The sequence below is a fragment of the Lynx rufus genome, unplaced genomic scaffold, assembly GCF_022079265.1.
Source record: "Lynx rufus isolate CCGP_SWC_20201006 ecotype Redwood Valley unplaced genomic scaffold, mLynRuf1.p SCAF_4, whole genome shotgun sequence".
Lineage (NCBI taxonomy): Eukaryota > Metazoa > Chordata > Mammalia > Carnivora > Felidae > Lynx > Lynx rufus.
In genome coordinates this window covers 8,244,205-8,260,465 of record NW_025814856.1, presented here as the reverse complement: position 1 = coordinate 8,260,465, position 16,261 = coordinate 8,244,205, and the positions used below count along the sequence as shown (strand labels likewise).

At 58.9% G+C, this 16,261-nt stretch overlaps 1 protein-coding gene across 1 annotated transcript; it reads left to right on the top strand.

The window, feature by feature from the left end:
* The first annotated feature begins 4,782 nt into the window (after nucleotides 1-4,782).
* Nucleotides 4,783-16,067, top strand: HOOK2 (hook microtubule tethering protein 2). Its single transcript, XM_047097164.1, has 22 exons — nucleotides 4,783-4,894; nucleotides 5,412-5,497; nucleotides 5,567-5,639; nucleotides 6,578-6,628; nucleotides 6,735-6,867; nucleotides 6,972-7,039; nucleotides 7,390-7,452; nucleotides 7,766-7,846; nucleotides 7,934-8,094; nucleotides 8,183-8,323; nucleotides 9,552-9,753; nucleotides 10,038-10,148; nucleotides 10,257-10,344; nucleotides 10,686-10,755; nucleotides 11,467-11,604; nucleotides 11,703-11,790; nucleotides 11,989-12,023; nucleotides 14,753-14,835; nucleotides 14,923-15,026; nucleotides 15,241-15,351; nucleotides 15,457-15,528; nucleotides 15,612-16,067. The coding sequence occupies exons 1-22, from the start codon at nucleotides 4,850-4,852 to the stop codon at nucleotides 15,759-15,761; spliced, it is 2,154 nt and encodes a 717-aa protein (XP_046953120.1). The 5' UTR covers nucleotides 4,783-4,849; the 3' UTR covers nucleotides 15,762-16,067.
* The last annotated feature ends 194 nt before the right edge of the window (nucleotides 16,068-16,261 follow it).

Sequence of the window (16,261 nt, the reverse complement as noted above, 5' to 3'; positions counted from 1 at the left end):
GCCTCAGCGCGCCTGGGTGGGGCACAGCCCGCCCCGCAAGGACTGGCTTCTGCTGGGCACCTTGACACCCAGGCCTGAGAGACAGGAGGAACCTGGGCCCTCCTCTGCCTGCCAGGCCTCCTCCTACTCCTTTGACCAGCTCAGGATGCAAAGCGTCCCCTCTATTATTCACCTAATTCCCACAACAACACAATGGGCCAGGTATAATTATCCCCCATTTTCAGATGGGGAAACTGAGACCGAGGCAGTAATGACCACAGAGGCAGCATTTGAACCCAGTTCTGAATGCTACTCAAGACCCCCCGCCCCCCCCCCCCCCCCCCCCAGCCAGCTCATCAACCGCCTTCCTTCCCTTCTCTAAAAATGGTACATGTAGGGTGGAGTGTAAACCCAGGGCCCGTGAGGCCTGGCTCAAGGGGGCGCCCGGCTAGCTCTGAGTCAAAAGGGGCCCCTGTTTGAAATGAATAAGAAAACGGCTTTAACCGTTTCGTCGCCACGATGGGCTCTGCCAAAACTTCCTGTGGGCTGGGGGGGGGGGGAGGGGTGGGAGCTTCGTTCCCGGAGGCTTGGGGGGTGGGGGGAGGCACCTCTAGCGACCTTGGCGAGGTCTGGCTAAGAAGACACCATCTGCCCCCATCCCCCGCCGCCCAGCCCAGGGCCCCCTAGAACTTGGTTCTCAGCCCCCACGGCCTGGAGGGGGTCTCAGAGCCCGGAGCCCCCTCCCCAGGGGCCTGACTCACACTCGGGGAAAGCCGCGAAGGGTGAGTCACGTGGGCGGGGATGGGGGAGCAAGGTCGGTTGCGGCCAAGGGACCCCGCGCTGGCCTGAGTCACGCATGCTCCAGCCTCGCTGACCCCAGCCCCCTTCCCCAGAGACCAGGGGCGGGAAGCGCATTGCCGAAGGACTACGGAGCTGCAGAAAGAGCAGGAGGTGGGGGGGAGGCTGGGGGGCGGGGGGAGGAAGCAAGCTCCAAGCCGCGCGGGAAGCTCCGGTTCCCATGGTAACTGGGGGGTGGTCCTCCCAGCTCCAATGGGGGGAGTTCCTCTCTCGGCAGGGACGGCCCCGGTGCGCCGGGGAAGCCCCCGCGCGCTCTGTCGAGGGGCCACTAGTTTCAGGTCCGCCAGGAAGGGGTTAACGGCGGCCCCCTCCCGGGTTTCACCCGCGCCCAAAGCCCCAGGGGGGGGCGGGGCTATGCCCCGCGTGGCCAACCCCCGGGGCCGCCCACGCACACGCGCACGCAGCTAGCCCATCCCCCGCCCCGCGCTCGCACGCACGACCGCGTCGGGCTCCACGCATGCAGCGATCCCCGTCGTGTCTCACGTCACGCACGACGCACGCGCCCCCGCAGTGCCGGGAGGGGCCCTTCCAGGCATAGAGCAGTGGGAGGTGGGGCGTCAGATGCCCACTGCGCACATCTCCGCCTCCGCTGGACGTGGTGTCCCGTGTGACTTTGACACCCCCCCCCACACACACACACAAGGTCACAAACTCTCTGATGACCCACAGTGTCACACGGACACAGGATACACCTGCCCTACAACGGCACAAGCGTTCAGTAGTATAGCCAAACCCCGCAGCAGACGCGGACAGGGTCACCTGTCATTCTTTGTTTACGGAGACAGACAAGGCCATCTCCATACAGAGGTGGCATATATAGGTATACTCTGATAAGGTCATACCATCACCATCAAGACAAAGTAAGCCACAGATACAAAGTCTTGGACATCAGGACTCCAGTTGCAACACGGCTATGCCTTATCACACAGAGATTGTAGAGGCACAGAGACACATGGTGGGGACAGAAACAACAGCCATGCTGTCTCACGGTCATCACAAATAGGGCACACAAGTCAGAGTCAGACAAACCCACAAGGCCACACACAGGGACACTCAGATTGTCAGGGGGGTGTGGAAAAATCAAGGATATACATGCCAGGGTCATGCTGTCACAGAAAGCCACGTGATGGAGAGAAAGGACATGGTCACACAGAAACACAATCTAAAGCCACACTGAAGTACTGATTGTCACACATTCACTTCTCATACAAAAAAAAAAAAAATGACACAGGAATATAGACACAAAGCAAGGTCGCATATAGAGAAGCATTGTGCCCCAGTGCCCATCAGCTTCCCCACTCCCATCAAATCCTAGGTAGTCTGTTGCATAAATTCCTAGAGCCCCAAGACACAAGTGGATGCAGACCCACAATCACAGACCCACCATCTCACACCTACATAAATATGAGCACACTTCACATGGGCTCAGACACACACACACACACACACACACACACACACACACACACACACACAAGGAGGAGGACAGGATGGGAGTTCCTGGCCAAATGTCAGTCTTTGGTGCAAAAGGCCTGCCAGGGTCCCTCCTCGTATGGCGCATGGTGTCCACCCAGCAGCTGTGGTCAGCCCTGGGGAAAGGGCATCATTCTCCCAATTGTGTGCACCCAGGGTCCCCGTCCTAGCCCTCATGACTGTGGGTCTCTGCCCAGATGTGAAAGCTGGAGGGGACGGGCCGGGGTCCAGCTGTGGCCGCAGGGAGGGGCTGAGTCACCGGCTTCCCAGCAGTACAACCCAGGCTGGGCCCAGCTGTTCCTGGAAACAGGCAGGAGGGGGTGGGGTCTCCAAACCAGCTGGGGGCTGCCGGCCCCCACCCACACTCTCCATCCCTACTAATGGAGGCCTCTGGACCATCCCCCAAATTTGGGGGCTCCCTCCACGAAAAATGGAGGTTCGCATCTTTCCGCCAAAATAGGTTTCCTGTCTGGAAACGAGGGCTTGTGACCCCTTTCATTGAATTGAAGGTACCCGGATCCCCCCAACAGTGGGATTCCTTACATCCCGTAAGAGAGATTGCTGCTCTTCCCTGCCAACATGGGAGCTTCCTTTCCCCACAAACATAAGAATCCCTTCCGCCCCAAATGGAGAGTTAATGGATTCTCTCCCAAATTGAGGCACCCAGACCTTTCCTAAAATCTGGGGACTCGGGTCATTGAACATCTAGAAAGCCCATAATCACATTAGGACAATTCCAGTCCATGCCCCAAATATCTGGTTTCCCACATTTTTCTTCTACATCAAGATCCCTGCGGCTTTTGCAAATACTGGGTACCCCACACCAAATATTTGGCGGTCACAGCATGTCTCCCAACGTTGGGCAACCAGGCCCTCCCACAAATATTCCTAGCACCCCATCCTTGTAATAGACGTAGTTCCCGGCCATCGTCCACTTTTACCTGGGAGCAGCGTGGCCCCATTTCCCCCTACTGGCAGCACCCTTTCCTCCGGTGGGTGCGGGAAGGGGGAGCCAGCGGCAGTTGTTCCCACGCCCGCCGGAAGGCAGCCCAGTCCGGAAGCCGGCACTGCCGGCCCTTGTCCCCTTCCCTCCTCCCTCTCACCCCGCTCCCAGGGGTTGGAGGCCGAAAACAACGCGGGAAGGAGATATGGGGGTGTAGACGGGCCCGGGAGGCCCTCGCGTGCGTGCGGCCGCGCTTCTGAGTGGGCTGTAACTGGGTATCTGATGGTACAGTGACTGGGCTGCTGTGACGCGGCGTGGCGGCTCCTGTCATCCTGATCAATCCGCTCCAGGACAGGGTCGCGGGTGCCAAACTCTGGGCTGGAGAGAGCAGCGCCCCTCCCCTCAGACCTAGACCCACCCCCAAAGCAGAGCCCGCCCCTCCCTCCAGGTACAGCTAATAACCTCTAATTACTGGTCATTACCTTGCCCGCCTCGTGGGAGAGGAGCTGCCGGGGGTACTCTGGCGCCAAAGGCTGCGGGCCAGGACTACCCCCACCCCCCACCCTCCCAAAGCCACTTAGAACCTCTGTTAACTCTCCTGCGACCAGGAATTGAAACAGCTCTTGCCACCTAGAGTCATGGGGAGATTTCAGCCGCCTGTGTATTTAAATCGCTTAGCGCAGCGGCTGCACACTGTAGACACTCAATAAATGGTGACTGCGATTTTATTAAATACTATTGTTATCGCTTTCCTTTGAGCCCCCTCCACCGCCAAGGCGGGGTCTCAGAAAAGGCACGTTGCTTCCCCGCAGGCTGCGTTCCTGCAGTCTGCGCGCCCCCTGGTGGGCCTGGGGCACCAGGGAGGCCAGGTCCTGCGATCTGAAGCCGGAGGACCTAAGGGGTTCGGGGCTGGGGAGGGTGGTGCAGGAGAAGCTCTGTGGAAGTGGGTCCAGACTGGGCAAGTGTGTCTGTACCTCACCCAAGACCTGAGTCCAGCTGATTCATCCTGCCCTCGACCTAGGATCACGCTCGTGTCCCGTTTACCCCTGAGGCAAGACTCCCAAGTGGTGACTCGGGAAGACCCCTTTAGGAGCTCTCCTCGAAGTTCATAGAATGTGTTACGGCCTGCCCCTTCCCCGCGCAAATAAAGGCTCCGATCATAAGGTGGTTAGGGGCCAGAATTTCTTCCAGCTGAAGAGAGAGGACGTGAAAAAGCCCGTATAACAGGGTGGGATAGCTCCGCCTCACAAGCTGAGGAATTATCCTGAGGTCTCCGCTACCCTCCCCCCGCCAAAAAGAGCCAAGGAGGAGGGGTAGCGGGTCTGCGCTAGGCATATGCAAGCTTGGCCCAGACTGACCCCTAGCGGCAGGGCGGGCGCCCAAGTGCTGCCCGGATCCAAGATGGCGGAACTGGAGGTATGATCGGGCGCGGGGTGGAGACCACGTGTCTAGGGCGGGGCCTGCGCCTAGGGGGCGGGGCGGGGCGGCGCTCTAGGCCGAGCGGGAGGTCGGGGCTGCGGGTGCTCGCTGGTGGCGGATCAGAAGGCGGCCGCGGTGGCGGGGCTCCGCGGCCGAGGTCGAATCCGATCGGGAGCCATGAGCGTGGACAAGGCCGAGCTATGCGGGTCTCTGCTCACCTGGGTAGGTCGGGGGCGGGGCCAGGGCCAGGTATGCGCCCGCTCTTCTCGCCTGGGAGCCCTGGCCTTGGTTCGTTCTACCCTTCTGTTCTGGGGCTGGGAGGAGGAAAGGGCCTTCGGCCTGCAGGGCGGTTGGACTCTGGCCTGAGCACCCGCCCCTGTCACGTGGCAGGTCTGCGTGGAAAGAACAGGTGAGGCCCCGCCCCTTCGCGGCTGGGTCACGTGGGTGAGGGCACAGGTGCGCTGGCCTGGTCACGTGGGGCCTGTGGGGACCAGGTGACTCGTGGTTCTGCCCTGGCCCGGTGGCGCGGGGTTTGTTGACCAGAAGTGAAGTGAGGCCACGCCCCCTCCAGTCCCAGGTGAGCTGTGGCCACTCCTCCGCGGAGCTGGTTTGCGAAAGCCATAGGGCAGTCCCCGCCAACCGTGTGAGGTTCCCGCTGACCGGGAAAGTCAGCGAAAGAGGAGTGGTTCGATTTTTCCCAGGCCCTAACTGCCCATTGCCCTTTCCTCTTCCTCCCCAGTTGCAGACGTTCCATGTCCCGTCCCCCTGTACCAGCCCCCAGGACCTGAGCAGTGGCCTCGCCATAGCCTATGTGCTGAACCAGATGTGAGTGGGGCTGAGGGGGAGGGTCCCGAAAGGGTCCCCCAGCAGCTCATCCCACCTTCTCGCCCCCAGAGATCCTTCCTGGTTCAACGAGACGTGGCTCCAGGGCATCTCAGAGGACCCGGGTCCCAACTGGAGGCTGAAGGTGACAGGTGGACTCATGACTGGGGGACAGACTGGTGAAGAGATCATCAGGGAAGGCTAAGCTAGACATGTCCTGGGTGATGGGTCAGCCAGACACACGTCCTGGGTGATGCACAGACAACTTGGCCAGGAAGAGAGACAGATGCCTGGTGACCAGCCAACTCTCTTCTTTCATGCTCCTATGGAGCAGGCCTGGGTGTGCCGCAAGGAATGACACAGACAAAAACCTGCACACACGAACATAAACTTCCAGTGGCAATAAGTTCTATGAAGACCATAAAAGCTGGGCCGTGAGAGAGGGCAACTGGGTGGGTGGTTGTCCCCGATGGGCTGATCTCCATGTGAAATTTGGAGGAACAGGGTTCCAGGCACCGGGAACAGCCAGTGCAAGGTTGGGAAGAAGCCTGGTGTATCGAGGAAAGGCAGGGAGGTCAGAATAGAAAACAAGGGGGCAGAAATGGTGGATGAGGTCATCAGGAGCGGGGCAGGCTGGGGCAGGGAGATGGATTCTATTTTAAGTGCTACGCAAAGTCAAGGAAGGATTTTAGCAGAGAGGAAAGACAACCTGGCTTGGGATTTAACAAAGCTCCCCCTGGCTGCTTGGAGAGGAATGCAGAGTAGGCAGCGAGAGTGGAAATGGAGACCCGGTTGGTGCAATAATCCAAGTGAGAGATGAAAATGGCTAGGGCCAGAAGGTGGCAGGGCAGGTGGTGAGACGTGATTGGATTCTGGGGACATGTGAACAAGAAAGGCAGGCAACTAGACAGGTCGCCCCTAGGAGGGAGGACAGAGGATGGTACCAAACAGGGATGAAATGACCAGGAATTGGGAAGTGAGGCAGAGAAAAAAAGGCTGGGGCAGACAGATTCAGAGTGGGGGCTGCTCGGCTCCTTCTGGGGGGCTCTGGGACCCTGGACACAACTCCTTGCACCTCCCTAGGTTAGCAATCTGAAGACAATCTTACAGAGCCTATTGGAGTACTCCCAGGATGTGAGTAACCATAAACAGAATTTAGGAGCTGGGGTTGGGTTGGGAGGAGATGGGTGTCGGTGAGCCCCAATGCCCCCTATTCGCACCCCTACCCCCCTGTCTTCAGGTCCTGGGGCATCCTGTTTTGGAGCAGCACCTTCCAGACGTGAGCCTCATTGGCGAGTTCTCTGACCCAGAAGAGCTTGGCAAGCTGCTTCAGCTGGTGCTTGGCTGTGCCATCAGCTGCGAGAAAAAGCAGGGTACGGGGGGGGGGGGTGGTTAGAGGATCCCCAGGGGAAAACCTGAGAAAATCCTCCTCATCCCGTACCCCCACGTTTCAGTCTTCCCCCCCCTTGATCCCCAGAGCACATCCAGAGAATCATGACGCTGGAGGAATCAGTTCAGCATGTGGTGATGGAAGCCATCCAGGAGGTAAGTGGGGGTGCCCAATGTGGCAAGGAGCTTCAGGGGAGGAGACATCAGGGCAGAGGCAACTGGGCATGGGCTCTGCCCTGGTAAGTTCTGGGCTCTTCCTGGAACTCAGTTGGCCAGATGCCCCTGTCTCGGGTGTCTGCCAGCTCGAAGTCACCATTTAGCACCCTCAAAGGACCCAGCCTCCCTGCTGGATACACTGCGGGAGGGCAGCCTCTAGATTGGGGTTATTGGGGAGAACTGGCTCTGGGCACAGGAGGATTGAGAGGTCCGGAGGCTGGATTGTAGAAGCTTTAAAGGCCACACTCAGAGGGCCCAGCTCATCTCACTGTCCTCCCACCTTGCTCCAGCTGATGACCAAAGACACCCCCGACTCCCTGTCACCAGAAACATATGGGAATTTTGATAACCAGGTAAGAGGCGGGGGACCTTGTTAAAGGCCCAAATCCATCACTGATTCCCAGGGCTGCCTAAGGAGGAGGAACTTGGCCTTACGTGTGTAAACCACCTCGATCCCTCAGGGTCCTAGCCTGTTCCCTCGCCAGGTCACCAGTGTCCCCACATCACCTTTCCTTGAGTCCCCTGGGGTCCGAGCCCTCCCTTGGATCTTGAGAGTTTCTTGGCTCCTTTCTGCCACTAGAGACGCCAGCCTCCCTTCCCCCAGTCTCCTCCCGTGGACTCCTGACTTCCTTGCCCCTCCCCGCTCCCCACCCCACCCCTCCCCAGTCCCGAAGGTACTACTTCCTAAGTGAGGAGGCCGATGAGGGGGATGAGCTGCGGCAGCACTGTCTGGACCTGGAGCGGCAGGTGAGGTTGAGGCTGGCGGAGAGGGAGCGCGGGTTGCTTGCCTCCTTCCCTTCCAAACTCCAGCTCATCTGCGCCTCCTGCTGGCAGCTGGTGCTCCTGTCCGAGGAGAAGCAGAGCCTGGCACAGGAGAACGCGGTGCTTCGGGAACGGGTGGGCCGGCCAGAGGGTGAGGGTGCCACTGGCCTCACTGCTAAGAAGCTGTTGCTGCTGCAGTCCCAGCTGGAGCAGCTGCAGGAGGAGAACTTCAGGTGCGGCGAGCCGGGGTTTGGGCCCCAGGCCAGGGGATTGGCGTGGGCCCAGCCCCCTCGAGTGCCCCCTCCTTCCCTACCCCTCCAGGCTGGAGAACGGCAGGGAAGATGAGCGTCTGCACTGTGCCGAGCTGGAGCGGGAGGTCTCTGAGCTGCAGCAGCGGAACCAGGCACTGACCAGTCTGGCCCAGGAGGCGCAGGCCCTGAAGGATGAGATGGACGAGCTGCGGTGAGTGGTGGGCCCCTGGGTCCCCCCTGCCTACTGTCGTTGCCGCAGCGTCCCTCTGATGCCATAGTACCTCAAAACCCCCCAAATGCCCGGTGAACCCTCCCAGTGTCCCCTAGACTCCACAGTGATGGTGCAGTGGGTGGAGTTTTGAGCTGGGCCTGGGGGTGGGGTGGGGGGGGGGGAAACCAGGCAAGGGCAAGGCCGCAGGAGCAGGTTAGAACATTCATAAAGGATGAACTCCCCCACCCCAGTTCTTGCCCTTTCTGCATCTTGCTTTCCCGAAGTCTTGCTTTTAGGAATGTTCTAACCTGCCCTGTAGCCCCGCCCTTGCCTGGCTCCACCCCCAGGCCCAGCTCTTGAACCCCACCGCACCATCCTGGACTCCACCATGTCCTCTGGGTGCCACCAAGATCCCTGCTTCTATGGTGCCCCCCAGGACCTCATAGTGTGCCCTTTTGAGCCCACGTTATATTCCCCAGACATTGTAGCATCCCCACAACCCCAGCTACCAGCCCCCCGCCCCCGCTCCAGTGCTGGGCAGGGGCCATCACGCCCCAGGATCCCGTTGTGCCCTCCAGGACCCCAAATGCGATAACTTTGCCACCCCCTTCTTCACCCATCTGTGCCCCCTCATGATAAGACATTTCCTTCTCGTGACTCCACAGCACGCCTGCAATCCCAAAGCACTTGGTGGGTCCCCCCAACACCCACTCCCTCGACTTCACTGTGTCTTCTGTAACCTCTAAAGGCTCTCCTGTGACCCCCAGCACCCCTGTAATGTTAGAGTGTCTAGAGAATCCCTGCTGCATCTTAAAGGACCACATAGTGCTCTGCCCTGAAGGGCCTCACCGCGCCTTCATTTGATCCCATAGCCACCTCGTAACCTCAAAGTGTCCTTGAGGGCTCCTCAGAGCCTCTGGGCCCCATCATTCCCCCTGTAACGCCTCAGTCATTCTATTCACTCCCGCCCCTGAGGAACCCTGATTATGACCCTGGGCTAACAATTGATACTTAGGGCTCCCTCTGCGCCCCCTAAAGACCCCTCCCCCCCAAAAAAATAAAACACCAGGCCCTGGCTGGCTCCTGACCCTCATGATCCACCAGCTTGAACCCCCACATCCCCAGGTGACATGACACCTTCCCCTACCCGGGGGGGGGGGTCCTCGGATCCAAGCTGAACCCTGACCGCAGACCCAGGCCTCCTCTCCCGACTTGCCTCCTCCCCCAGGCAGTCCTCTGAGCGTGCCGGGCAGCTGGAGGCCACGCTGAGCAGCTGCCGGCGCCGCCTGGGTGAGCTGCGGGAGCTGAGGCGGCAGGTGCGGCAGCTGGAGGAGCGTAACGCGGGCCATGCCGAGCGCACGCGGCAGCTGGAGGACGAGCTACGCCGGGCCGGCTCACTGCGTGCCCAGCTCGAGGCACAGCGACGACAGGTGCGGCAGGGATCAGGGCAGAGCCCGGAGGGCGTGGTGCTCTAGGCCGCTGGACCCCTCGCCCCTTTCGCTTTGGTGGGCCCTCAGCGTGGTGCTGAGCCCCTAGCCTCCCCCCTCGTTTATATGTAGGTAACGCCCTCAGGCAGGCCGGCTCCTCCCTAGGCTTGTAAGCCCCGCCCCTCCAAGTTCTCTGGGTCTGGTCCCGCGGGCCCGATGCCTTCACCTTGTATTCAGTCCCTGCCCCTCCTCCAAACCCCGCTTTCTCACCCGTCCTCGGTGTTCAGGTTCAGGAACTTCAGGGCCAGCGACAGGAGGAGGCCATGAAGGCCGAGAAGTGGCTATTCGAGTGTCGAAACCTGGAGGAAAAGTATGAGTTGGTGACAAAGGAGAAGGAGGTGAGGCTGAAGTCCCGCGTCCAAGCCCCACCCTGTCCATCTTAGCATAGCCCAATCCCCAGGAAGCCAACCCTGCCTCAAGTGGCGTTTTGCACCCCGTCCCTCCAGCGGCTGCTGGCAGAGCGGGACTCCCTGCGGGAGGCCAATGAGGAGCTGCGCTGCGCCCAGCTGCAGCCTCGGGGGCTGACCCAGGCCGGTGAGTTGGAGGCCTGTCATCCCAAGGGCCTGGGGCACGGGTAGCCTTAGGTGCTGTTAGGGCAGACAGAAAAGGCGTCCCAGGCCTTGTCCAGGCCGGGGGCAGATCTAGGTCACCTCGGAGACAGGCTAGAACGGAAAGAAATGGCAGGGGCCGTCCCCGGGGATCAGGGCAAACTCGGGGCAAGCATCACCGCCCGCTGTCAGGTTGAGGGGTGAGGCTTATGTTAACCCAGTCTTTTGGTCGAACTTGAGTCCTCAAAGATGACTCTTGGAAAGTGAACCCTAGGGATGGAGGCAGGAGCTGTGCAGCAACCTGAAGACATTTCTCACACTCTCCAGACCCTTCTCTGGATCCCACCTCACCAGCTGTGGAAAACTTGGCAGCAGAGATCCTACCTGCGGAGCTGAGGTATCCTGGGGTCGCTCCGAGGTCTAGCTGCACCCAGAGCTCACCCTCAGCTCCGCCCCCAGTGCAGGCACCTACTACTAGCCTGGCCTACTGTGTTGGGTTCCCAAGTCCTCCCCTGGCTTCTAGGCCCACTCACTCCTAATTCTGCCCTTATTTGGCGGGAGCTCTAGCCCTATTGCCTAGAGGCAAGCCCTCCAGCCCCAGCTTGCCTCTCCGGGATCCATCCTCAGTGCACAAATTAGGTCCAACCCATCTGGCTCCACCCACCGAACAAAAAATCCTACCCTCAGCCCTGCTCACCGTCGGACTCAGCCCCCAGGGCATAGCCCTGCCCTCAGTGTAGACCCTGTTAGGTGCAGTGCCCTCTGTCCTGCCCCGATGAACTCCCCCACCCCAGTTCTTCCCCTTTCTGCGTCTTGCTTTCCCGCAGTCTTGCTTTTAGGAAGGTTCTAACCTGCTCCTGTAGCCCCGCCCTCGCCTGGCTCCACCCCCAGGCCCAGCTCAAAACCCCGCCCATTTTGGTTCCCCAGCGCTCTGCCCACCCACGCCTAGGCCGGGTCCCCAGTACTCTGACCCTTCCCTAGGATCTAACGGGGCTCTTCCCCGGGGCTCTGTCCCTCTGCTAGCCCTGTCCGCCCAGTCTCCCCGCCAGAGCCCCGGCAGGCCTGCGGGCTGACCTGTCTCCAGCCCTGCTCACTCCCCGGTCGGCAGGGAGACGCTCCTGCGGCTTCAGCTGGAGAACAAGCAGCTGTGCCAGCAGGAGGCGGCCTACCGGGAGCGGCAGGAGGAGCTGCAGCGCCACCTGGAGGAGGCCAACCGCGCGCGCCACGGGCTGGAGACGCAGCTGCGGTGAGGACCCCGGGGGGGGGGGGGGGTCCGCGTGGAGGGGGCGTGGGGTGCGGGGCGGAGGGCGGGCGCAGGCACTGAGCGGCCCCGCACTCCTGCAGGCTGAACCAGCAGCAGCTGTTGGAGCTGCGGGCCCAGGTGGAGGACTTACAGAAGGCCTTGCAAGAGCAGGGGGGCAAGACGGAGGATGTGAGTGCCCACCTCCTCCCTGCCTGGCCCTCCCTCGTGCCCCCCAGTAACCCTCCTCTCTCTCCTCCCTGCTGCTCGATGCCCCCTGCAGTCCATCGTAAGTACCGTGGGCCCAGGGTGGCACCCTCTACCCTCACCCCAAGATGGAGTTGGGACGCCTGGACCCCCCATTCACCCAGTGCCTGTTCTCTCCCCCAGTCCACCCTACTGAAGAGGAAGCTGGAGGAGCATCTGTGAGTCCCAGAGGGAGGGCACTCGGGTGGGAGGAAAGTCTGGGGCACAGGTGTGGGGGACACCGGGTGTCTTATGAGGAGAAGCAGTAAGCCAAAACATAGAAGGTTCAGATCAAGTAGGGTCTCATGAGCCAAGGGAAGGAGTAAGAACTGTTTCGGGGAACAATGGGGAGCCATGGAGGGAGTTTCAGTAAGGTAGCATGACCAAATGACAGTTGCCTTTTACTTTTTCATTTCATTTTATTTTAATGTTTATTTATTTTGAGAGAGAGAGAGAGAGACAGAGAATGAGCAGGTGAGGGGCAGAGAGAGAGGGAGACACAGAATCCGAAGCAGGCTCCAGGCTCTGAGCCGTCAGCACAGAGCCCGACGTGGGGCTCGAACTCACGAACTGTGAGATCATGACCTGAGCGAAGTTGGGCGCTCAACCGAGTCACCCAGGTGCCCCCTTTTTTCATAAAAAAAAAAAAAAAAGAAAGAAAGAAACTAAACTGGGGGCTCCTGACTGGCTCAGTTGGTAGGGCATGTGACTCCTGATCTCAGGGTCATGGGTTCGAGCCTCACATTGAGTGCAGAGATTAGTAAAAATTCAACTTAAAAACTGTTTTGGGGTAGGGTGCCTGGATGGCTCATTGGATTAGACATGCAACTTAGGCTCAGGTCATCATCTCACAGTTCATGAGTTTGAGCCCCGTGTCCGGCTCTATGCTGACAGCTCAGAGACAGGAGCCTGCTTCAGGTTCTGTGTCTCTGTGTCTCCCTCTCTCTCTGCTCCTCCCCTGCTCATACTCTGTGTCAAAATTAAATAAACATTAAAAAAAATTTTTTTTTTTATTTTAAAAAAAAATTTTTTTTTTTCAACGTTTATTTATTTTTGGGACAGAGAGAGACAGAGCATGAACGGGGGAGGGGCAGAGAGAGAGGCAGACACAGAATCGGAAACAGGCTCCAGGCTCCGAGCCATCAGCCCAGAGCCTGACGCGGGGCTCGAACTCACGGACCGCGAGATCGTGACCTGGCTGAAGTCGGACGCTTAACCGACTGCGCCACCCAGGCACCCCAAAAAAAATTTTTAATAAAAAAATATTTTGGGGTGCCTGGGTGGCCCAGTTGGTTAAGCACCCAACTCGGTTTTGGCTCAGGTCATGATCTCACAATGATGAGATTAAGGCCCACATTGGGCTCTCCACTGACAACACAGAGCCTGCTTGGGGTTTTCTCTCTCCCTCTCTCTCTGCATCTCTCTCTCTCAAAATAAATAAATAAACTTTGAAAAATTAAAAAAAAAAACTACCTTAAGTAGCTATTACATTCATACCTTAAAAACCAAAATATGGGGTGCCTGGGTGGCTCAACTGGTTAAGCATCTGACTTCGGCTCAGGCCACGACCTCATAGTTCATGAGTTCGAGCCCTACATCGGGCTTTGCACTGACAGTGCAGAGCCTGCTTGGGATTCTCTCTCCCTCTCTCTCTGCCCCTATCCTGCTTGCTCGCTCTCTCTCTGTCTCTCAAAACAAAAAAATTTTATTAAAAATAGATATATAGAGATCTATATACTGAGCAATATAGAGAGAAGGGGTATACCTCTTAGTCCCCCCATTGACTCAGTTTCCACCCCACCCCCATTCATATTAGTTTATTACAACAATCCTTACAAAGTTTTTTAAGCACGTGCAAACGAATATGAATATACATTTTTATTCTGATTCCTTAGTTACGTGAAAGGTAACGGGCTATCTGCTAGTCTGCACTTGGCTTCTCCTCCTTAAGAAGACGGCTGGGGAACGTCGCCCTATGAATCGGTTTTTGTTGCCTTTGTCAACTGGGGGTCCATGGGGAAATCGGGCCTCCCAGAAAATGACTTATGTGACCCATCTCAGTTCCACCAAGGATGGAGTGTAGCCTGCGCCCACCGGGAGCACGGAAAAAGTTATTTCCTTACAGAGGATGGATATATGGAAACATTAGGGCTTGATTCACCTGTAAAATTCCAATCCAGAAGGGCTGGCCTGTAGCCTTTCTTTGCGAAGGGCCTCACGTGTTTAAGTCATCCTAGGTATCTGCGATTGCCAACAGTGCAGCAGAGTAAAACCTTGCACACGCCCCATTTCGCTTGTGTGCGAATTTATCACGAAAGTGGAATTGGTGGCTCAGAGGGCACGTGCCTTGGTAACCTGAGACATAGCCCAGGTTTCTCTATTAGGTCTTTCTACTATGTTCCATATCCAGTGCACAATAATAATAATAATAATAATAATCATCTCACTGGCAGGGGGCGTTATCAGATCCTTCGGCTTTTGCGGTAGGCAGCAGAACTGTAGTTTTTTACCCGGCGTTTCTTTTGGTCGGAAGACATTTGCCTGCTAGAAAGATCCCTGGCTGCTGGGTGGAGAAAGGAATTGAGATTGAGTGCAGAAGAGGCCGGCGAGGGGTGATGGTGCCCGTGCCAGTAGGCGGGCCGGGGCACGGAGAGAAGTGGACACACGGGGGGGGGGGGGCTGGCCCAGGGGCCACCGGACTAGGGGGTGGGGAAGGTTGTGACTCCAGCGGCTGAGCAGATGGTGGGACCAGGGCACGCGGCTTCTGTGCTCGGGGCGTGGGGCACACAGAGGGATCTCTGCAGCCGGGCAGGCGCGTGTCGGCCGGCTGGTTAGGCTGTGGCCACCGGTGGGAGGAAGGGAAGGGGGCCCGGAGGTCAGCCTGCGGCTCCCCTTCCTCCGTCCGCAGGCAGAAGCTGCATGAGGCAGATCTGGAGCTGCAGCGGAAGCGAGAGTATATTGAGGAGCTGGAGCCCCCCGCTGACAGCAGCAGTGAGTGGGCCTCAGCGGCTGCGTGGGTGGGTGGGGGGGGGTGCCAAGCTTGGCCGGGAGCTGAGGGGTCACCTTGCCCCCCCCCAGCAGCCCGGCGTATCGAGGAGCTGCAGCACAGCCTGCAGAAGAAGGACGCGGACCTGCGGGCCATGGAAGAGCGGTACCGCCGCTACGTGGACAAGGCGCGCACGGTGAGGACACCGGGTGCTCCGTGGGCCTCCTGCCGAGGCTGTCGTGCCTCCCGCCGGCGTGCACCCCCGTGCCCTCCACTTCCGCCCTTGTCACACCCCGTCGTATCACAGACTCCTGCACCACCGCCGTGAGCCGTCACCCTGAACACGGCCCAACACATCCAGGGGCCTGAAAGGCCAAGGTCACCCTGGCTGTGTCTTCCCCGACCCCTAGGTCATACAGACCCTGGAACCCAAACAGCGGCCACCCGGAGGGGCACCCCCAGAACTTCACACCCTGAGGACGCAGCTCCGGGAGCGGGACGTCCGCATCCGACACCTGGAGGTGGGTGTCCTCATCCCTTCTCGCTGTCGCTGCCCACCCTGCCCGCCCCCCACCCCCACCCCCACCCCAGCATATCCGGGCCCTTGACTCTTGCCTGTTTGGCAGATGGACTTTGAGAAGAGTCGAAGCCAGCGGGAGCAGGAAGAAAAGCTGCTCATCAGTGCCTGGTACAATATGGTGAGTGCTCGTCCCCACGGCCGGAGTACTAGGGTGTGCCGTGGGCTCACTCGACCCCAACCGTGCCCCCTTCCTCCCTCCAGGGCATGGCTCTGCAGCAGCGAGCTGGGGAGGAGCGGGCACCTGCCCATGCCCAGTCATTTCTGGCACAGCAGCGGCTGGCCACCAACACTCGCCGTGGCCCGCTGGGACGTCTAGCATCCCTGAACATGCGTTCCACTGACAAACACTGATGGACCTCACGATCCTGCCCCTGCCCAGCCAGTCAGGGCTCAGCGCCCCCTGGGTCCCCTCACCTCACACGAGGCCCAGCATCGGGAAGGCCTCAGTCAGCTGCTTGAGAGTCTGGAGGTCATGACTTCCGCCCTTTGTTCCCTCAGCCGGGGCAAGAGTGCAGGATAGGGCAGGAGGCAGGGATAGGCCTGTTCTTTTTAGCAATGTGATTCTTATCCTTGATTTTCAACCTGGGGTTAATGAGATGCCAGGGGAGAGAGTGATTTTATATTTGAGAAGACAAATAATAAACATTTTCAATCTGCCCTGGCCGGACTCTGGGCACTGAGGGGAGGGAGAGAAGATGGGCCAGGGACTCAAATCATTGCTTTTAGAAAGGCCTGGCTTGTGTTCTTCCTAAAGCACGCGTGACGGATAGTACACACGGGGAGGTGAGAGTCATGTTTGTGTCTGTGTAACTGCAGGTGTGGTAGTTTTTCAGGAAGCTTCGGACAAAAGT